This window comes from Phyllostomus discolor, chromosome 1, assembly GCF_004126475.2.
Source record: "Phyllostomus discolor isolate MPI-MPIP mPhyDis1 chromosome 1, mPhyDis1.pri.v3, whole genome shotgun sequence".
Classification (NCBI taxonomy): domain Eukaryota; kingdom Metazoa; phylum Chordata; class Mammalia; order Chiroptera; family Phyllostomidae; genus Phyllostomus; species Phyllostomus discolor.
This window is the reverse complement of record NC_040903.2, coordinates 55,180,652-55,203,919: the sequence shown is the minus strand read 5'-3', so window position 1 is coordinate 55,203,919 and position 23,268 is coordinate 55,180,652. Positions and strand designations below refer to the sequence as shown.

The 23,268-nt window shown below is 45.8% G+C and overlaps 1 protein-coding gene across 1 annotated transcript in view; it reads left to right on the top strand.

Moving 5' to 3' along the window:
• The first annotated feature begins 218 nt into the window (after positions 1-218).
• JCAD (junctional cadherin 5 associated) overlaps positions 219-23,268 on the top strand; it is a 44,810-nt gene continuing 21,760 nt past the window's right edge. The window contains 2 exon segments of the mRNA XM_028506859.2: positions 219-333; positions 16,844-17,182. Coding sequence (XP_028362660.1) covers positions 16,902-17,182 — 281 coding nt within the window. The 5' untranslated portion in view covers positions 219-333; positions 16,844-16,901.

Genomic DNA, 23,268 nt, shown 5'->3' with positions numbered 1-23,268 from the left:
GGAAAAGGCAGGGAAAGGTGGCCAGCCCACCTGTGGCTTCAGTATGACCCACCCAGACAAGGACAGGAGGAGGGCCACACTAGCTACCCTACCCCGGTGCAGCCCTTCCACCAGACAACCAGAGCCTCCAGGACAAGCGGCCGGGGCGGGGTAATGGGCGGGGCAACAGACGGGGCGGGGCGGGAGTGGGCGTGGCTTGGCGGGGCGGGGCGGGGCGGGTGGCTGCTGCGGCTCCGGGCATGCTCCGCTGCCGGGGCTGCAGGCGGGCTTGTCGCGCTGGTGCCCTGCCGGCCGGAGCCGCAGCGGCGTGGGGCAGCATGAGGGAGCCACTCGGTAAGTACTGGCGACTCTCCTCCCCACTCCTGACTCCCACCGTGCATTTGGCCCGTCCCCACGGCGCTTCATGGGCCTCGACCCCCGCCTCCCGCACTCGGCCCCCAACTTCTCTAGCCGGACGTTGCTTGGGTCCGAGCCGCTCCCAGGCTAGGGGAAGGTCTGCCTTCCGCCCCGAGCCACCCCCCGGCGACGCCCAGCACCACAGCCGCGAGGTGGAGGTGGATGGGGGGGCTCCCGCTTCTCCTGGGGGAGAGTCCCCGCCCCTCAGGTGCTCAGCGCTGGCGCTGGACGCGGGGCTCCCCCGTGTCGCCAAAGGCCGCGGTTGGCGTTAGGGTTCACGTCGCCCCTCAGCGCGGGGAGGTCCCTGGAGGACTGGGGTCGCTGTTTCCCCCTCGGCGCCTTCCCGCTACAGCCCTAGTCCAGCCACTCCCTTCCTCCCCTGTGCGCCCCGAGTTGGCGGACATCCCCACCCCGGGAACTGCCAGCCGGTCCTCAGAGTGCCGAGGTCCCGGGTTCCCACGCCACCCACTGCCTCCGGACCTGGCCGCGGGACGTTGGGAGCTGGCCGCCACTGCGTCCCGGCTCCCTGCTCCAGTCTCCGCCCGGCCTGGCGACCCCGCCCCTCGGGTTGGGACTGGGGATTAGGGCGCTAATCGCCGTTGCTCCCAGCCAGCCCCAGGGTGGCCCCAACTGCTGGTGGTCAAGCAAAAAAGAAAAGGAAAAAAAAAAAGGAGGGTTGGGGTGGGGTTGAGTGGGAGAAAGGAAAGAACACCGCCTGAGAGTGCTGTAAATCTCGTCAACCCGCTGGTTTATGGAATCTGGAGCCGCCCGCCCGCCCGGTGGGGTCGCCACGCTCGGGTCACCGCGACACCCTCAGCTCCCCATCCCAGATCGCTGTCAAGTCACCCGGAAAGTCAGGGTTTCCCTAGATGCCTGGACTGCAGTGAGGCTCGGCACCTACAGCTGAAAGCGCCTCTCTTGCTCCTTGTCACTGGCAATAGCAGCCCGGCGCCTCAGATTCCTCTTAGGGTTTGAAAAAGAAGCTGTGATTTCACTACTGAAGAAAAAAATAAAAAGTGGAACTTGTGTCTGCACAACCTGGACATGCCCTAGTCCTGCTCATCCACGCTCTTTAGGAGCTGGGGAGTTTGGAGAATGAACTTAGTAGACAGATCGCCTCCCCGCATCCCCACCACACACACACTCTGCCACCCACTCTCCCACCCTTTGCATGTCCTCCCCTCCTAACCCCCAATCTCCTCATTTCCCTCTGCTTGTACTGGGGATGAGGGTGTAGTAGTGTGAACCACACAGCTCAGACGTTTTTCCAATAGCTTCATGTCTTCCTTTCTCTGGCTTTTTGTCTTTTCAGATTTACAGATATCCCAGTGATTTAAGGTGAAGGTTGGAACATGGGAGGGGAGGGGACTGGGAAGTGGGATTTGGGTAGCCAGAAATTTTCTTGATAAATGGCAGTCTCAGTAGTCTAAAATCAGTGGGCCATGCGGGTAAAACTTTAGGAAAATGATGCCTTATGTCAGGTAGCTTTCGAATTTAAGATGACCAGATTAAAACCATCCAACAACACAAGTGGTCTAATTTTTTTTTTAAGCAAATCATACTCAGATTCCATTTCATGGGACTTATGTTGGCTTTCATGTGGCATTGGGAGTTTGGTAAATCATTTGCTTTTCTGTGATGTTCTGTGAGTTTGGACTACCTATTTACCTTGATATGAGGTGTCTAATTCTTAGCTGTCAGCTGAGGAAGCTTCCTTAAGAACGCTAAATGTTACTCCTGGCAGGCAGCATGAAGCAAACTTTTACTCTCCTTAGAGTGGGTGAGCAAATATTTGTTGAACAGAGGCCTTAATTTGCTGGGTCTTCCTCCCGCCAAACTTCGCTCTCTGCTGCAGAGACTGGAAGGTCAGGGCATTGGCAGGCCCATGAGGGGGGTTGGTGGGTTGAGGAAACCTGTGTCGGGGGAAAAAAAAAAGAGAATTTTCTCTTTCCACCTCCTCGGAACATAACTTAAAATGCCTGAGTGTCCACATGATTCGCTTGACAAGTTCATTAGAGTTATCTAATAACCCGTCCGAGTCATCACAGATTCCAGGGCGGATGGCGTATTGTTCAGTAGCTATGAAATGGAACTGGACCCGGGTGGTACCACAAGGAGAATAAATAAGGGTCAATTTTTCAGTTAAAAAATAGCAAATATGAAAAGATCCTTAGAGTCTGATTTTTTAAATGCAATTTAAAAATAAATCTGAGAAATACTGTCAGTAAAGAAAGCTCAGGAGTCTGTGGTTCTGCCAAGTTCTCCTTGTCCTTGCTGGAGAGCCCTCGAGTTTGGGAGGACAGCAGACACCAACTGAGCTGTAGGAGCACAGAAGTTTCTCTTTTAATGAGCTTGGTGAGACAACACGCCTATTAATCTGGAGAGAGTTTAGAATAGTTTAGAACGGAGTGTAGGATTGAAACAATTGTTCTGTTGTGGTTTTTATTTTGATAAGCAAGGGCTGTATCTCTGAAGTCCTCCAGGCCTATTGTTGAACCCATTCCTTCAGTCTGTTTGCTTTTTTAAACAGTTGTTTTTTACCTTTTGAATGGCAAGGGTTATACCACTCATTAAAACTTTGCTATTGTGCTTTGTTTCAAGGGCCTGCTGACTTAAGGAACACTCAGTGAGGGACACTCACTGGCCGAGGCCCAGCAGCCCAGGGAAGGCTAGATCAGTCTTCAGTGCTTTAAACACTAAATGTCACTTTAAAAAATACAGGAACTGCCCCAATGTTAAAACCTCAGTTATCTTAGTTTGAATTTGTGATATCTTATTTAAAATTTGGATTCCTTTAAATATATTTTCCAAAAATTTTCTGTAGGTAATATAGTTGGGAACAGCTTGGCCCACAGTGGCAACAATGATCAGATGGCTAAATATCCTCGTATTTGCTGCTTGTTGGTTTTCTCTCAATATTTCACATATTCAGCTTGTTTCTTCTCTATGTAGATGAAGGAATTTAGATACTATTATGAAGAGATACCAAGATACATTTCACAGAGGAGAAGAAATAGAGAGAGAGAGAGAGAGACAGAGAGAGACAGAGAGAGACAGAGAGAGACACTGTATGTATAGGAAGAAGAGTTGGAGAAGTAGAAACCAGTTATTGCTGGTTATCTTTTGGCACAGTGGGTTCATTGGGAACTTTTACTTTGCTTAAACACAGAATTATGTAGTGTTAACTTCTAGAGTAACTTTAACTGACCTTTGTAATTAGAAAATAGGCAGCCCCAGCTGGGTAGCTCAGTTGGTTCAGGTGTTGTCTGACACACTGAAAGGTTGTGGGTTTGGTCCTCGGCAGGGCACATACCTATATTGCAGTTTTGATCCCCAGTTGGGGGCATGTACAGGAGGCAACTGATCGATATTTCTCCCTCTCTCTCTCTCACACAAATCAATAAACATATCCTCTGGTGAGGATTAAAAAAAATAAGCAAAAATGTAAGAATTATATGAAATCATTTCAACTTTAACATTTCTGTAAAACCTTGGCCCTTTTATCCTAAAGATATTTGAAAACTAGTGTGTTATAAGTTTAATAGACTTTTTTAGGAATCTTGATATGTGGTATTTGTCATATTTGATGATAGTACAATTAAATTCTAACCTATTATCAGTTTCACAGTTATTTTTTCAAAAAGCCAAATATTTTTAAAAATTAAAAAAACTTATCTAATTTTATTTCTTAATGACTGCTAATTTTTCAGAAATGTTAATGAGGTACTTGGGGTCTCAAGAAAATGAGTTGAGGTCCCCAAGGTATAATTGTGTGACAGAATGTAAAGGTGAAAGAGAAGACAGGAGTGTGTGTGTGTGTCTGTGTTCACACAAGTTGTGGGGGAAAAGACAAGAAAGAGAAGTTAGAGGAGATAATATTTGTGAAAAAAGAAGTGAATACTATTTTCTAATAATATTCTTCTCTCTCTTTTTGGATCAGTGCCTTAACAGTGACCCAATCCAGCCAGATTGGGTTCCAGGATCCTTTTTGATCTTAGACCCAAGTGTTTTTCTCTCTCTCTCTGGGTTTTTTTATTTTTTTGGTCACCTTACTGAAACAACTCAGTGGTGGCTGCCTTACTAAAATTATTACTTCACAGATTAAATATGCTTTTTATGTCTTAGGAGATTTTTAACAACTTGAGGGCCCTGGCAGAGCTGGCCATCACACTGTGTGGTTTGTTAATGATGTTGTGTGAGAACTTACTGTCCCAGAACTTAAACTGGAACTGCTGAGCCCTCTGTTTATTAGGGCTGAAAAGGGAAATGTCAATCCTGTTGCTCATAATAAAATACATAGTTCTGCATTAAAAAAAGCAAAGCTATAGGAAGCCTTAAAGAATCCACATTATCATAAGCAACGTGCTCCATTCCGGTTTGTTTTATGTCTGACTATTTACCTCTTGTTTAAAGAAAGCACTTTGTTATATATTAATCATAACATTAGACCAAAAAGTTGTCAGTTGAAGAAATATTTACAGTGAACTGCCAACAATTTGGGGGACTAATTACATCTTAAGTATGGAATGTTGATGAATCCAGCTAAGTTTTAGGTTCTGTAGCGGAGTAACAATGTCTAATCAAGAGCTTTAGAGTGCTGTTTGTAATCTTGTATTCGATTTTATCAGCGAAATGTGTGATTTTAGTCTCACTGGAAACAGGTGAAGAATCTCTGTAGCCGATAAGACACATGCACTGCATGTTAGACTCTTAGAACTTCATGTGATTTACCACTTACTCGTTCTTGTTTTATTCTCATTGAGTCTTCCCTGTATGTGATACATTTTCAAAGGTACATTTTCTTAACCCTACCTGTGCAACTCCTTGTTTAGAATTTTTTTCTGTTGATGGAATAAGTTAAAGTATATGAAAGTGTCATAATTTGACCATTTTTTATCTGCACAATGGTACTTCATAAGGTTCATTTAATAACAAAACCTCATAAAATGCGTTTCATAACAGACCCTTATAAAATGTTATAAAATATAAATAAGGACGTTAAAAAAAAAACCCAGAATCCAACTCCACTGCTGGTGTTTTTAGTAGTTTTCCTTTCAGGGTTTGTCCCCCCTTGTGCATATGTATGTCAATGAAATTTGTGTTACACTGGATCTAGGGCTTTGTATCCTGTCTTTATTATTAAACTTGGTACCATGAGCATTTCCCTGTGCCATTGTATATCTGAAAATATAATTTGACGTGTGTATACACATTACAATCTATCATATGGAGGTATCAGAATTTTTAACTATCCCTTAAATAGAGATTTAGCTTATTTTTTAGTATCATAATTAACACTTGGATCAATACCCTTATATAAAACTTTGTATATATCTCTGTTTACTCATTAGGATGGATCCTAAGTAGTAAGAGTTGTCAATAGGGTTTCAGATTTTTAAAGATTTTATAATGTATTAATTACTTTTAAGAAAGGAAATTCCCATTTACACACAGAACCACCCCCCCCACATTCATACACCCATAAATAGGAGAGCCCTCATAAGTCACCATGCCCTTACCAACAACAAATATTGGTTTTTAAGAGATAATAATTTGATAAGTGAATAATAGCATTTTGGTTTAATTTGCATATCTTTGATTACAGGTGAGGGTGAACATTTGTTTCATGTTTTTGATGATGTATTTATCTCTTTATTATTTTTCATTTTACATTCTAGGCAAATTTTTAAAAGAGAAGTTCTGGTGAATTTAATGAACTTGTTCATATTTTGTTCAATTGTCTGCCTCGCGGAGTCTTGTAACTATAAATGTGAGAATGAAAATATTTTAATTTTTGTAAGTGGAAAGGGAGGAGAAAATGGTACCGTTTGTGAGTTTCAACCTCTAATGATGAGCATGCCCCTCAATGAAATAACAGACTGTGGCATCCTGAAGGGAGGGTGTTGATGGGTCTTAGGTGTCTTTTTGTTCTCCAGCACAAAGCCTCATGCCTGGCACTTCCAGTGCAAAACAAGTGTCTTATTTAAGTTGGAATAAGTGTGCAACTCCTGTGCTCTGGAACGTGCTAGATGGTGTAGTCCCTGGTCTCCCTCCTGCTCCCCCGACCCCAGTCCCTCAATACCCATCTCCTCTTCTCATTGTGGCCATTTAGCTCTTCTCTCTTAGTTGGCCTCTGTATGGGTCCTAATTAGGCCAAGGTCAGAGATTCTGTCTTCATATGACCTATTTAGCTTTGTTCTGTGTCGTGGCCACAAGCTGTATTCATTTCACTGTGTCCAGCTGACATAGAAATGTGTGTTGTTCGTCACGAGGGAGGACAGGTTAGAGGGGGACAGGTTTCTAGAGCTAGTAGACCCTGAAGAACCTCTCATTCAACCTTATTTCACTTTTTCAGGGGAAGATGGAAGCCCACACAGGTTCTCCCTTTGCTTGTGTGCCGTGTCTCAGGATCAATTCAACATAGCAGATATGTGTTGAGCAACATGGAGAAATAGAAATTTATTTCTAGAGTTGGGGTGGAGAGCTGAATTCTGTGCTTAAATGTGGATGGATTGTTAACAACATTTTTCTAACTTTATTATCCCTTCCATGTAAATATAAACAATATAGCTAATATTTAAAGAATTTAGAGCTCTGGCTCAAAAAGACTACCTTAAGTGTTCTCATTCAGGTCTTTGGAAGGGACAAATAATGTGATGAAAATCCATTTGAAAACGATTTGGGGAAAAGAAAAATTTGTCAGAATTGGTTAGTCAAGTCAAAGTCAAATTACTTGTCATCTTTTCCAACCAATAATTATTTCTGACTTCTGTATTTCTCTTAATAAGAACCCATTATTTTAGTCATCAAGATTCAAATTCATTGTACCTCTTCCCTTGAAAAATACTCTTATTTCCTTTTTTTGTCTTATCCTCTAGCTCCCCTGCACATTACCATAGGAGGGATTTGTAACTACTTGTCTTCACATATGTCCATGGTCTGGACACTTCAGTTCACTTTCCTGTTAGGTTCTTTGTGGAGTGGCCTGACTCTTGCCCAGACCCTTACTGGTTTTCCATTGTTTGCTCCAAATAAGTCCAAAACCTATTAATGGTGCAGGTAATAGCGGCTATTTCTATATAGGTAATTTTTTTCCCTTTAGAATTCATTTGTTTCCTGAAAGTTATTCCTTCTCCATTTAGCATTAGGTGTAGTTTGTCTGCTTCTCAGTTTCATACAACAGGTTTTATGATAGCTCCGTGTCACTAATGAGGGGCCTGAAACCTCAAAGGATGTGAGGGGTCTGCTGAAGGTCCTAAAGCAATTGCATGGTATACTTGTGAATGAACCATATTACTCTGTGTTCAGAAATTCATACTAGTATTGCCATCAAGACATTGCAGTCAAGTGAGGCATCAGCTGTGTGCATGTGTGTTTGCTGTGTATAAGGAATGAAGCATCTAGAGGAATCTTCCTAATCCCAGAGAACAAAGGAGAATTTATTTTCTTTTTGGATATACAGTTTTGCACCTTAATGTCACCACGACTGCTATCTTTTCTTGTTTATGCATTTTCTTTTGGTAAATTAGGAAACTTTTGTTGCTATGTAGATAGGTGAGCCTAAAATAGTAGCATGGGTTTTGAAGCTATCTGGCCTCTGTTTGATCTTGTATCTGCACTTATAAGCTGTGTAACCTTGGACTCAGTCCACCTCAGCTTTCTTGTCTGTGAAACGGAGATATTCATAGGTAAACCAGGAAGTGTGCTGGAGTATAAGATGAAATAAAGTGTTCCAGGCACCTAGCAGTGCATCTGGCACGTTGCAGATGCTCAGCGGATGGTTGGTGTTATTACCTTTCATGTGCACTGCTATTTTGAGCTTGTAGAGCACTCTCTTTCTTCTGCTTTGTATATAGGGAGTTAATTGGGGAAAGGGAGACTAAATTAACCGTGAATTGGAAGATATTCTTGATGAATTTGTTAGGCATCTGCTGGAGAGTATTTCAAGCATTTTGCCACCTATCACAAGCATCCTCAGGGGGGCAAAAGTAATAGCATATAAACCTACTGGTGTCATGAATCAATCTGAAAACATACCTTAGGCAAACTTGACTGTTCAGCACTGTTGTTCCTCTACCTTGTCCCCTTCAAACCACCTGACTTAGAGACTGTATGCAATAAGCATTTCTCTTCGGGTGTCATCTCATGAATTCAATTTAATTTAAACCCGTCCCATGGAGGTGAACAAGAGGATTGTGACTTGGGCCCTGTCTTCCCACCCAGCTCAGTCAGTGTCACTCATTTGTTTCTTTCACTGTTTCTTCAATCGTGTTGTGAATTTCCAAGCTTGTGAGTAGTGTTTTAATAACACAGAAAGGAAAACAAATGTTTGCATTTATCTTATCCTTGTGTGTGTTGTGCACAGCACAAAATCTTTCTTCCATAAAAAGACAATTTTTATCAATCCCATTTTTCTTCTTTCTCTATAGAGCTGGCCCTTGAAACAGTGTGGGGGTTGCTTATTCTCCCAATGTGGAGAAACAATAGGTTACTCCCCTACTTAGTTGAAAGTCCAGGTATAACTTTTGGCTCCCCAAAGACTGAATTGATAACCTGCTGCCGAGGGGAGGCTTTACTGATAATATAAAAAGTCGATTAAGACATAGGTGGTATGTTATATGTATTATATACTGTATTCTTATAATAGTAATCTAGAGAAAAGAAAGTGTTATTAAGCAACTCATAAGAAAGAGAAAATATTTTTACAGTATTTATTGAAAAAAATCCACATGTAAAGGGGACCACAGTTCAAGCCCATGTTGTTCAAAGGTCAACTGCATGGACCTACAAAGTTTGTTTTAAACAAGTGGTTTGTTTGGCTCAACCCAAGTTGTAGAACCAGGGGAGATGTTCTCTGAGTGGGTGGCTGGGCCTAGCTCTGATTTTTTCTAGTTAAATTGAGCAATACCACAAAATCCATTAGAAATTACTATCCTAAAGCTCCAAGGAGTCCCATACTTCTCCTTGGAATAAGTGGCAGACCCATCTATTTCACCCATAAGACAACTAAGGCTTGGGAGTTAAGTAACTCGATAAAAGCCACTTATGAAGTGGAAGCCAGGCTGGAAACCTAGGCCACTCAGACATCCGAGCGCGCGCCTGCTCGTCCTGTGCTCTGCCGCCTTCTCTGCGCTTGTGCAGGACAGCGGTTTTCAGCGGGCTCGCCACCAGCGCTCTCCGAACATGCAGCACCAGACTGTTAGGGCCACTGACCTCTCTTCCCTTAGGTTGTCAAAGAAATGACAACAGCCAACACAACAATAGCTGTCGGTGTGAATGAATAAAAATTGTGCCTTTTTTTTGTCATCAGCAAAAAAATTAATTTTTGGTGTATCACAGAATTTTAGTAATGAATTCATGTGTGCCATGAGATGAAACGGGTTGAAAATCGCTGGTGTAGCAGAAAGTCTGCCGTCACCTTCCACTGACGTGAGAACCAACAGCTGAACACACGCTACCCACAGAGCTAGTTCCATGAGTGCCCGTGTCCCTTCTACTAAGCTGTCAGTTTTTCTGGTGGTGCTAGAGTTTTTAAACTGCTTTGTGAGTTTCACCTTTGAAATGGTGGACTTTAGGAATGTAGGGGCTAGACAATAGTTAGTAGGAAAACACGAGAAGAACAAAAGTGAGCTCAAAAGAAACAGAAAGCTGCATCTTGGCTTTCTCAAGAGGGGAGAGTGAAGGTGGCAGCACTGGACACCCACAGCCTTCCACACCTGCCCTCCATCAACCGCAGTGACGCAGTGTTTCCAGGCCTCAGGTGCCCGGGGGTCACAGGTGGAGTGAAGAAGGAAGCAGGGGATGGAGATGGTTCTTTCCCTGAAGGAGATTCATTTCTGTTTCATTTTCGGCTCATAAGAATAGATTAAATGAAGGAATTTCTCATAGATTGATAGGGTCTTTGAACTTGCTGGAAGTTCAGAGGTCATCCAGTCCAGCACCCTAACCAGTGGGGGGATAATTTTTGTGCTTTTCAAACTGTAGGTTATGACTGATTCAGCTCCATGACCAACATCTTTAGAAAGTGAAATAATAAATTGAGATGACTGTAATTGAACAATAATAAAAAAAAGAAAAGAGAAAATCTGCTTTTGAAAGTGGGAAAAAATGTGAAATAGAATAGAAAATATACAGCACACGTCAGGGTGTAAATATTGCTCTTTACAGTTTTGATTGACGCGCATGCACACACCTTCAGTCACCCCAGCCTCTGCTTCAGAACCTCCCAGCGAGGCACTCCCCATTCTCAGAGGCAGTGCTGCCCTCATGTTGGTTCTCAGGTTAAATATTTTTCCCGCATTCATGTCTTTAGATATTCATAGCATGGCAATGATAATTACAGTGTGCTCATTGTCTCATGTCATTGTGCCCTGGCCCAGCCAAGGCTAGAAGTCCCTTCCTTACCTGAGACTTTGTCTAGGCACCTTCTCTGCCCAGCCACTCTTCCCAGGTGTCCCACAGTAAGTATTTGACACCAGGTAACAAACAAAAGTAGTGAAGGGAAAAATGTCTTAAATGAACTGGCTGGAAAACCATCCTTCCAGAGTGACCTCGCTGTGCACATCTACCCTGAATAGAGGGTTTTTTCAACCTAGAAGCAATCATCCAGAAGACTTCCAGACCCCTTGAGATTGGGTAAGGGTCCTTTCTGCATCACCCTGTCCTTATCTCTGTCACAGTGCTAGGACAATGTGGAGAGGTAGCCACTCCTGTCACTAATACCTGCATATACCATGTTTTGATTGTCTGTTTTCCAACTGTCTCCACAGCAAGGCTGAGATTCTCCAGGGCAAAGAATATGTCTTATTCATTATGATAGTTTTAGTGCTTGGTGCATTACACACACTCAGGAATTGTGTGTTAATGTTTCAGACTACGTAGAATGACTTTTACTGTTCTAAGTGACTTGGATGGAAATTGAAGTCTTCGTTCACAATAGACAAGGGATGTACGTACTATAAAGCAGTCATGACTTTGGAAATCAAGAGTTACATCCCAAATGATACCAAAGGAGTTAGGAAATGGTCCAAACTACATGAAGAAAATTAATAACTAATATAAAATATTTCCATAAGGCAAGTAACTCTTTAGAGACAAACCAGAAGCATTGTAATATAATAAATCTATACTCTTATATTTGTATGACTTCCACTTTTACATATCCTTTTTAAATTTTTTTTATTGATTATGCTATTACAGTTCCAATTTTTCCCTCTTTGCCCTCTTCCACCCAGCACACCCTGCTCCCTCAGGCGATCCCCAAACCATTGTTCATGTCCAGTGGTCCTGCATATAAGCTCTTTGGCTACTCTATTTCCTATACTGTAATTTACATCCCTGTGGCTATTCTGCAACTACCTGTTTGTACTTCTTAATCCCCTTATCTCTTCACCCATTCCCCTACACCCTCCTTCTATCTGTCAGCCATTAAAACACCCTCAGTATCCATGATTCTGTTTCTGTGCTTAGTTTGTTTTTTAGATTCCATTCTTGATAGATATATAGTTTTTGCCATTTTATTGTTCATAGTTTTGATCTTCTTTTTCTTAAATAAGTTCCTTTAACATTTCATGTAATTAGGGTTTGGTAGTGATGAACTCCTTTACATTTTCCTTGCCTGGGCAGCTCTTTAGCTGCCCTTTGATTTTAAATATTAGCTTTCTGGGTAGAGCAATCTTGGCTGTAGGTCCCTGTTTACCATGACCTTGAATATTTCTTGCCAGTCCCCTTTAGCCTTCAAAGCTCCTTTTTGAGAAATCAGCTGACAGTCTTATGGGAATTCCCCTGTAGGTAACTAACTTCTTTTCTCTTACTGCTTGTAAGAGTCTCTCTTTATCTTTAAGCTTTGGCATTTTAATTATGATGTGTCTTGGAGCGGACCTCTTCACATGCACCTTGTTTGGGACTCCCTGTGCAGCCTGGGCTTGCACGTCTATTTCTTTCACCAAATTAGGGAAATTTTCTTTCATTATTTTTTAAAATAGGTTTCCAGTTTCTTGCTGTTTCTGTTCTCCTTCTGGCACTCCTGTGATGTGAATGTTGGACCTATTAGTTGTCCTAGAGGCTGCTTATACTGTCCTCATTTTTGCAGGGGGGTTCTTTTTTCTTCTTATTCCAATTGGTTGGTTTTTGCATCCTTATGTTCCATATCATTGATTTGATTCTTAGCTTCATCTTCTCTACTGTTGTTTTCCTGTAAGTTGTTCTTTATTTTAATTAGTGTACCCTTCATTTCTGACTGAATCATTTTTATGCTGTTGAGGTCCTCACTAAGTTCCTTGAGCATTCTTATAACCAGTGTTTTGAACTCCGCATCTGAGAGATTGCTTATCTCCATTTTGTTTAGTTTTTTTTTTTTTTTTTTTTGGTGCTTTGATCTGTTCTTTTACTTGGGCCATGTTTCTTTGTCTTATTTTGGCAGCTGCCCTGTGTTTGTTTCTGTCTATAAAGTAGAGCTGCTATGACTCCCTGTCTTGGTAGCGTGGCCTAATGTAGTAGGTGTCCTATAGAGTCCAGTGGCACAGCCTATCATATCACCCAAGCTGGGTACTTGAGGTGCGCCCTTGCTGTGGGCTGAGTACACCCTCCTCTTGTAGTTGAGCCTTGACTGCTATTGGCAGGTCAATAAGAGGAATTTATCCAGGCCAGTCAGCTGCAAGGACTGGCTGTGACCGTTGACCACCAACTTCCACCCTCTGTGGAGAATAAGGTGTTCAGGCACAGGGTAGGTGTGCTCCTACATGGTTTGTAGCTATACACCACCTAGGAGTACAGGCTCTGGGGTTTGCTGGGTGGTGTAAGCCAAGGTCAGCCCCCACCTGTATTCTGCCTGGGGCCACCCAGCTAGAGCTATACAGCAATCTGAGATGGCTGCTACTTGTGCTGGGCTTGGAGATTCCCAGATAAAACCAAGCTGTGACTCTAGGTTGGCTGCTGCTATTGCTGGGGCTGGGACCACTTAGCAAGAGTTACAGGGGCTGGGGACTCATTGAAGCTGACTGTTGCTTGTTTGAGGGATTTAGGAAGTTATGATGCTTGAGCCAAGACCAGCCATTCATATGGAAAAGTCACCATTAACAGCTTGGGTGGGCCCATAAATTGTATAAGACCGAGTCTCAGGGGATCTCTAGGGTGGGGCAAACAGTGTTAGCCAGATTGATCGAGTCTCAGATATGGCACCCGCTTGCTAGCCCCGTGGCTTTGCGGAGGGAAGGTTCAGAAAAGGGACAGTGGCTTCTGCCTGCCTTTCTGTCTGTGTGGAAGCTGTCCTCTAGCTCTTGTCTTGATGGCAGACACTTCAGTTCCTCCCCGTATACCACTGGTGCCTTTCAATCTACTGCCCTCATGCTGGAGCTCAGGGGGAGTGAACCTGAGAGAGCACATGTTTGGGTTCTTTAAGAGGAACTGCTTGGAATTCCAGAAGTTTCTTCCACTGATTCAATCTCCACTGGTTTTTGCAGCCAGAAGTAATGGAGACTTATTTTCCTGGCAGTGGAACCCTGGCCTCAGGACCTCATGTTGGGCTGGGACTCGTCACTCCCAAGATATCCCTCTCAAATTTTCATCCACCACACGTAGATGTGGGACCAACTCGTTCCACGTCACCACTGCCCTACCAGTCTGGATGGATGTGGATTCTTTAATTCCATAGTTGTCAGACTTTCACTGAATTTAATGAAATGGTTCTGAATGATGGTCGTTCTATAGTTTAGTTATAATTTTGATATGGTTGTGCATGGAGGTGAGCCATCTTGACTCATGCCTCCTTCTTGACTGGAAGCCCTGCATATTCTTATTTGGCCCCCAAAGCGTCCGGTGAGACAGGAGGTAGCGGCACTGCCCTTTTGTGGATCAGAAGACTGAGGTTTGTTGTGGTTAACGACCTGCTGCAAGGATCATGGCTGGAGCTGGGTATCAGCACGAGCCATCGGATTAAAACTGTCCCCCCTAGTGCTGTGTTATTTGAGCTACACACATATCTGCCAAGTTGTGAAACCTGTTATAATAACCAGCATTGATCGTTTTAGTATATGTCTGTCTTTTTAGCAACCCTTTGAGGCCGTAGGTGGGTGATCAGATTAAATGCTGTAGATGTTGAGTGCTGGTGTCTCAGGATTGGAAAGAAATTTCAGAACGGCCATGCTTCTCCTTAACCCCTCCGTGTCCCCTCCTGGTGACTGCTGTAGTGCACATGTCATTGAGGCGGCCTAGTCTAAGTAGATTTGAACGCTGAAGAAAGTAAGCTGACTACAACAGGGATTAGGAAAACTGTGTGACCTTTCAGCAGTCTGTGTAAGGGAGAGGTGACGTTTAGCATGGGGGTGGAGATGAGCTAGAAGTCCAGCCTAAGGCTTGAATCTTTTTTGAAAGATGTTTATGGCTTGGCCTGGGTTGTCTTGCCACTTGAGGGTTTGCTAAATATAATTATCATGCAGACATAGCTATAATGGACCAATTTACCGAACCCCAGAAGGGAAATAAGCCACTTACATGTTTTGTGAGGGTCATTACTTACCAGTCCAACGATGGACATGGCACAGCCAGCTCTGTGGTGGACACTGGCCTGTCCCTCGGTGTGTGGGATAGCTAGGTGGGGTGCAGTGCATTTTGCTTCTAAAGAACCTGACATAGCAAGAGTGAGAAACTGAGTGACATAAGTCCTAAACTCTGACTTCAGCTGTGGAGGTGATGGGGTATGTGACACTGAGTCAGTGAGTCTGGGGACCCTAGTCTGGGCTCCCAGGATTCTGTTATGTTATTTCTTTACTGCTGGAATAATTGTACCCAAATCTAGTTTAAGTGTCAGTTTCTCATCTCATACATGTGCCTGTGGGCAGTTTATCTAGTGAACTCCTAATCATTCTTCAGAACCTAGCTCAAGTGTGTCTTTCATCTGTGAGTTCACTCAAGTTATTTTGAGAGCATACTATGTGCCAGATTCTGGGGGTGTAGCATCAAACACAGGCCCTGCCTCCCTAGCCTTGCGTCCCTGTCCCCAACCCTGTGTCTTCTCTCCTCTGTAGTCTGCAGCCCAGTGACTGCTCCACTGAGTCCAAGAACAAAGACTTGCCTCTTTGGTCCTTCCACTTCCGTCTAAGTGAACTCCCTAGAAGTCACACAGCAGATTTCTCTATGGAAATTTCTCTACTAGCGCAGCAGTGGCCAGAGCTTGTCAACCTCACATAATATGTAGGAACCTAAGCAGAGTCTCATATTCTTCATGCTGGTAGCTGAGCCTGGCTGCTGCTGTTGTCTAGTTCGTGATGAGGAGGAAAGGCATGCGCAGTCAGAGCATTGTGGGTCCTGGTGGACACTCCTACCGACAGGAAGCACATGTGTCCCCTTTCACCTGCACACGGGCAGCAGGCATTTCCTGGCCATTGTTCGAGAGGCTTCGCAGCACTATTTCCGTCCACCAGTGGAGCGGGGCTGGAGCCGGCCAGCGCTCACCGGCCTGGTGATGGTGTGCTTCTTGCCTGGGCCTGCATCACGGCCTCTGGGGAGCCAGGTCCGGCTGACCAAACTGCCTTCCACTCTGTTAACAATGGGAAGATGTAGGAAAGATGATTCTCTTGTACAAACAGAAATGTGGCAGCCCCACCTGCTTTCATACACATGCTCTCGAGTAGGTTCTTGTCCATTTTTTTTTCTTGGTACTGTGGCCTGAGAGCAGTTTACTCAGGGAAGTAGCTGCAGGGAATTCATGTACCATGATAGGATTTGGATGTGGACACCCTTGGCCCAGAGATGCAGGATGCTTCCTCAAGATTTATTGGGGGAGAATTTGACTCTTAAAAGTTTCACGTGGGAAAGAGAAGTTCAGGATTCTGCAGTGGGTTGGGTGTGAATGCTTGATCAGTGTGTTGTGTGTTTTCTTGTGATGAGCCTGAAAACTGAGGGTCTGTTTTCGGAGGCTAGTTGGCCTCCGGCTGTAGCTGCCCTTGCTCAGCACACCTCGCTGACGTGTGTCCTGGCTTTGTGTTGATTACAGATCTAGTTCTGCCCTTTTAGAGTGAAAGGTGTGCCTATGAGATGAAAGCAGGGAAGGATAAGAAGATTAAACCAGACGCTGGTAGTTTCTCTTTTTAGAAATACCAAGTAGTAATTGCAGCTTCTGAGCCTGAGTTTATTTTTGTCCTCTCTCCTTATCCCTCTTGTTTTCAGATGACTGGGGCAAGGGATGGTGGACACCGTTAATCATTTCATTGCTTGTACACCATTCCGGAGTCTTCTACAAGAGGCAGCCATCCAGGGTGGGGCCCCAGAATAATCGCCACACCCTGCAGAGCCCTGTGCTTCCACGCTGTGCCCGAATGAGATGGGGAGTCATTTCAGGCAGCAGTCCCCGTGTGCATGCTCGGTACAGACACTGTGCTGTGTTCCCAACCAGGGACTGGTTTGGACGCAGTTGGCGAGTCCTCATGAGCACTCTCTGTTGTCCCCACAGTGCATGTCCTGCCACAACGACCACCCCAGCAGTTGAGCTTGGATGAGGCCGGTGCATTATGTACAGTGTAGAAGACCTCCTGATCTCTCATGGATACAAGGTGTCAAGACATGTTCAGGCACCCCACGAGGCTCACTATGAGGAGCGCCAGCCAGCGAGGACCAGAGCGAGAGCGGGTCATGGCCTGCTGAATGGGTGTGAGGATGGCCCTGCTGCCGTCCCACATGGTAAGGCGTACCCGGGGACAGGACCCGGGACAGATTCTGACAAGGGCCGCCATGCACTGAGAGCCCACGGAGGGCCCCCGAGCGCCGCTGTGGCCAGGATGTCTGAGGAGGGGTAAGTGAGCACCCACCATTTTCTTCTGACTTGGGGGTTTGGCAGGGGGTGAGTAACAAAACTCTCCCACTCCTTATACTTGGCTGGGATCTGGGAGGGGGCTGAGGGACAAGGATGCCACTGTCCGTGGAGGTACTGGGATGCTCCAGGAGCATCGCACACAGGACCGGGCCCCAGGAGGCCGTCAATAAACAGTGGTAAGGAAACAGAGTCTGTCCTGCTAAGCACTGCATTTCGGTGCTCGGCTTCTCTGTTCCCTTGTAACTGCTTGTTACTGCCTCAGCTAGAAACCATTTAAAAACTCTGTCAAGGCTAGTTTATGGCAGGAACACCTTCCTAGTACATTATGCTTTCTTATTAATAAGTTTGAAGATGTGGTACATTACTGAGTTGAAAGAGGTTTGCATTCTCCTCCATGTGTGAAGAGCACCTTTCTTCTTGCATATTCACATAATGCCACTGGCTCCCAACCCAAGTTTTCCTCGCACACACGCCAGGCCCAGTGTGGGTCCCCATCTGAACGCAGCTGTGTCGGCGGGTGTGTGCTTGCAATAACAGGAGAGGCTGGTTCCGGGGGGAACAGAGCCAGCATGGGAGAGGAGTCCTGCAGTCTCATCCAAGCAGCTTTGACCTAGAGGAAACCTTTGTCATCACTTCATAAAACTGTTTGTCTTTAATGCTGTGCTGGGACCAGGCTCAGACCAGGGAAGGAGGGCCCTTCCTGTATTGAGCATATCAAGAAACTGTGTAACCAGCAAGAAATAGACCTGTCTTCAGTGAAACAACAGGCACACAGAAAGGGGAATGGGTTGAGTCTAAAGGGAATGAAGTAGCCTTTAATGGTTAGAAGTCACCTTTTTATAGAAAGGATCTTTTTTGTTCATTGTCAGCTTTCAGGCAAAAAGCAGGAGGGATTTTCTCTGATAATTCAGAGCATCTAATACCTGGGTTATTGAGGAAAAACAAAGGCGATTGCCCCTCTTCATGCCCATGGTAGTGAAAGGAGGCTTGTGTGGACAGGTCAGACTCATCTCTCTGGTGGGGGAGGAGTTTCATTGATGGAGACAGATTCAGAGGGGGACCCAGAATGGAAAAGAACTTCAAGCTGCTTTTCTATAACCTTGTTATTCACAAATCGCACCTGTGTCCACACTGCTTTGTTGGGCTTAAGTATGTTTTGAGGCATTTTCCCCAACAAACACACCCACCATGGACTTTGGAAGAGGATGCTTATGGATGAGTTGGCTCAGAATTAGGGCAGCTTAGTTATTACACACAGGCTTCTGCTTGATTTTCTCTTGCCTTCCGTCGCTCCTCGTCTTGTGCCGAGTGTATCTGTACTTTCCACTTTGATTGTAGGGTCCCGAGAGCTTGTTACAGTGCCAGGCGTGTGGGGAGTTTGTTGTGTGCTCGTGGGTGCAGTTCCTTCTTCCCACCATCCTAAAAGCTCTGGGAAACAGGGGGCTCAGTTTCTAACCAGGTGCTGACAGTGGCTGTGGGACCCATGAGAGGGTGCCAAGCAGGCTGTGTGGGGTCCCCCTCCGTTGGAAAGGTCTGCATCAGAGATGAGAGGTGGGTCCCCAAGTGGGAGGTGATAGAGTCCCCTTTAGAATTCCATTCAGGCAGTGCAGCTCCCAGCCTCGTCCACAGCTGGCTCAGGACTTTTAGCCCCTGTGCGGTAACAGGTGCCCAAGGACCACGGGGCCCACCAGCCCAGCCTCTTGGTGGGTGGGCATCAGCCTGTCTGCCAGAAGCGTTTCCTTCTTTCACGAGTAAAGTGCCCAGATGAGTGGCTTTGTGTAGCTCTGGGATGTCTTTACACAGACGATAGAGATCTTGACAGAGCTGGCCTCTTCCCCGTTTCTGTGGTTGGCTGATTAACTTGGGAGGTGTGTACCAGCTTTTGGATTGAAGGTTGCCTGGTAGGGTTGAAAAAAAAAATGCATAGTACATGCTTGTAGAAATCCATGTCAGTGCTCAAAGCCTCAGAGACTGGCTGGGTTGGGCTGTAATGAAATGAAAAAAGTTTTTTTAGTAGCGAATAGAGAACTGAAAACAGGAGGTAAACAGAGAGGTGGGCAGGAGGAGGATTATTTTTTCTCATCAGAAAAAAATGTGCTTTTGGAGAAAGCAAATAGGCACTAATAGTTAACAGCTTAAAAATTTAAAACAAGAAAAAGGAAAAATTAAACCAACAATACTTTGGCTTCTGTACATTCTGAATCCGGATAAACAGACGGTGCTGTGGCAGGTGCCAGCCTGCGGGCACTGGGTGCGTGCCTCGATGGCCCTGTAGCCTGGCCTGTCCTGGGTGACCCTGCTGGGCTGGCCCCTGGGTCTGTGGGGGAAGATGGGGCCCAGGATGGCCCTGTGCAACTCCAAGCCATCCGGTGACTAGGACATGTCACAAGGACCCCCTCTTCCTGCAGTTTCTCTGGTGTGTTGAGGTCCACCCTAGAGTGTTCCCCTCCATCCCCCGGACTGGTCCTCGGTGCTCCACTGACTCCCAGGCATTTGGAAGGCCACTGGGGCTGAGCAGAGGCAAACTGTTTTATTCTGGCAGGACAGTGGTGATGTAGGCATGCTGGCAATGTCATTACTTCATAGCCAAAGAACGTGAAGCCCAGAGAGTGTTGGTGACTTGGCAAGGGCCCTGGAGGCAGTGGAGGGGAGCCCAGCTCGGACCACAGGCCCTGAGCTGCCAGGCCAGCAGTGGCTGGCACTGTGCAGCAACACAGGCTCTGGCCAAACCCTCTGCATGCGCCCTGGCCCAGTTTGGAAAGGGCGCTGGAGCCTCTGAGCGCGGCTCACAGTTGTTCCGTGCTGGACCGCACTTCCGGGTCCTGGTCCTGGTCCTCTGCCCTCCCAGTGGCTCGCATGGATGTGTAAGTGCCTTCGGAGCCTAGCTGCGTCCCTTTCCTGCCGGGGAGCTGCATGAGGAATGCATCCTGTCACACCTGCATCAGATACACGTGTGTCATGCTGCCTCTCTGTGACGCTGCTCAGGGCTACGTAAACGAAGGTGGTACTGTCCACCAGCTGGGGTGCGGTGGGAGTGATCAGGATTATCTCTTTCCCTTTGATAATTAATATCAGCTCTGAAGAGAGTGCATGAAGGGGCTGGTCATATCGAATAAAAGTTTTTTAAAAAAAAGAAGAAAGGAATATAGATATGGGGGTTTGACCAGATTTCCAGACATTCAGGATATGTGTTTCCTAACTTGCTGAAGAGGAGGCTGTGCTTTGAGTTCCACTGCCATTAGATCAAGTGCGACTGAGCACCTGAGATGGGACGAGACGGACAGTTCTGACGTGAGGAGTGGCGAAGGGCCAACCGAACTTACTGAAAAGCTCCTGTGCTCCAGCACTGGACCCAGGACCAAGCATCTGTTCTCATCTCACGTAGCTGTTATCCAAACTGACCATGACTGGAGAGGAATTGTTTTCCGCAGCTACATTCAGTGTTGCACTGGCTGCCTGTCTCAGGCTGGTAACTTCACAAGCATTCCAAGTACAAATGATGGACTCTGACCCTCGTTTTGCATGATCCTGCTCAGGGGCCTTCCTGGGCCCTGGTGGCTTTGTTGTCAGCCCCTGGCTCTGTGGCGGGCCCTCCTGTCCTCCTCCTCTGAGCCACACTTGCCTTTCGTGCGTCCTCTCCCATTTCTAGGGTGCTAGCTACATGGGGCTCCGTGTGCACCCCACTCCCTGAGCCCTGCCTGGGAGCACCCAGAACCCCCTCTACCCTGTCTCCGCAGGAAACCCACCGTACCAGTATGACCTTTTCAGCTTTCCCCAGTTAGAGTTACTCGCTCCCTTGCATTCTCCCACCATGTTCTCCTAGACCCCGGACTGTCAGCTTCGCGAGGGCTGACACCAGTTCTCATTCTCCTCTGATTTTGCTAGTCCCTGTTGAAGAATTTTGCATTTGTTAAACACTCGAGCATCTTTCAGAAATCAGTACATTGGCTCATACCTCGTTCCTTTATGGCAAGGCAGTTGGGTAAGTGCTGAGTGTTTCAGAACATTGGCTATTGTGAGCTGGAGGTGGAGAGGGTCTTGCCAGTGCAAGGGCCTGTGTGAGGCTAGTTCAGGAGGTTCTGTTGTAAAAGGAGGGGTGTTGGCTTTCTGTTCTGGACAGTTCAGGTGGCAGTGCTGATGGCTTCATTTGGACACACTAACCAGTGGCTTCATTTGGAACAGGGAGGTAGGGGACAGGAACTAACAGACTCAGAAAAATTCCCAGCAGGCCAGCCAGTCCTGGTGGTGCAGTGCCCCTCCTCCGTGGAGGCTGTGGGAACAGGAAGCCGAGCCACCTGGGGGAATGGGGCAGTCGCTGTGAGACTGTAACGGGAGTCTCACGGGCCTCACTGTGTGGGGATGAGGAAGCCGGGAGCCAAGAGTGGTCCCTCACCTGCTGTCTCTCTGGGTTGGAGGTTGTCCCCCTGGGGACTCCTTGGGTCTCTGCCCCACAATTTCTCTGTCTCTGCATCTCCCCGCACTTCTGCTTCCTCCTTTGTTGACCAGCCTCTGCCCTTCATGGGTAGTTACTCTTCCCAGGAACTTGGGCTCATGGTTGGTGACTTTTGTTCCCCTCTTGCCTCTGTGTCATGGTTTAACTCCAGAGCCCCCTGATGACCCCTGCCCATTTCTCTTAGTCAGCTTTCTGAGAGAAAGACTCAATAGTTTGGGGCAGCCAGTGGGTGCTGTGGCCACAGTGTGGGCAGGGCAGGGCTGGACAGGGGGAAAGGTCTGAACAGTGATGTTTGAGCATCATGTGTTTTGGGTAAAGGGGCTCTGGACGAGGACAGTCTCCAGACTGGGTGAGGGTACTGGCCACGCACCCCAAACCTGTGCTCTTCACAGACCATTCTTGTGGTAACTAGCGACATTTCTGCTTTGAGTCACAGACTCCGCAGAACTCATCCAAACCCTAACTGGTCTGTGAACAGGTTGTGGTGCTGAGACTGGCTGAAGGCTTTGCATGGCAGTCCCTCACACACTAGCTGCGGAAAAACCTCACCGGCCATGTCGGATGTCACTACAGCAATCTCAGGTGCATAGCTGGAAACAGGATGTCTGCAAAACAGCACACAGTCAGCCAGCATTCTACAGATCAAATCATTTAATGCTAGATTTTTATTATGTCCTAATTTTTTCCATATAATCAATAACAGATACTTACTGAATACATCTTCTATGTGGCACCTCTGTCTTCTCTCTGGCAATACGAAAAGGATGCTCCTGAAAGCTTCTATTTACATCTGTGTTCAAGATTATAACGAGAAGTATTATTTTAGTTCAGCAGTTTGCACTAAGTTTAACTATTTGTGCATATACTATTTTGTTCTAAGTCTTGCTTGCCAACACACACACACACACACACACACACACACACATTAAGGGGGAAGATGAGGAGACAAAGGAGAAAAGCTAGCTGTTATCTATACACGGAGGAAACTGCTGCTTAAAATGCAAGTAGCTGTAACTGAATAATACTCAGCTACCATTCAGCTATGTAAAACACTGTTATCAGGCATTCACGGTTTCCTTCATGGGTTTCCTTTGAAATATTATAGTCAGAGGAAACTGTAAAATAAAGTAACACAGAAGAGGTTTGAATCTAAAAGTCACACCATAATAGGTTGTCTCTGCTTAGCCCCAGGAATTCTGGTAAAAAGTTTTGTTAGTTAACCATGAGAATGACTTGTAATTATCTCTTGTCATCAGTGGCAGTTGTAACTAATTAGAGACTTAGCAATGGAGGAGAGTCTCTGATGTGGCAGCGATCTGGGGCCTCATCTTGGGAGGTTTATATTTGATCAGTAAACATCCATTCTAGATAGTGCTACTGGATATGGTAAACAGTTAATTTTCAGAGGTTTTTTAAGCTTCTCTCAAATCATATCCTGCTTATAATGGTTTTCCAAAAAAGGAATGCTTCAAGTTTAACATCTGTTTCTATGTAGCTTGTTCTCTTTAGAAAACCATAGTTCCACAAACATTACTTGTCTTTTAGCTTCTTGCTTCATATCCTAAGTGTTAGGTGTCGTTTTTTTGACCTTTTCGCAGAGTAAAGTCTGAAT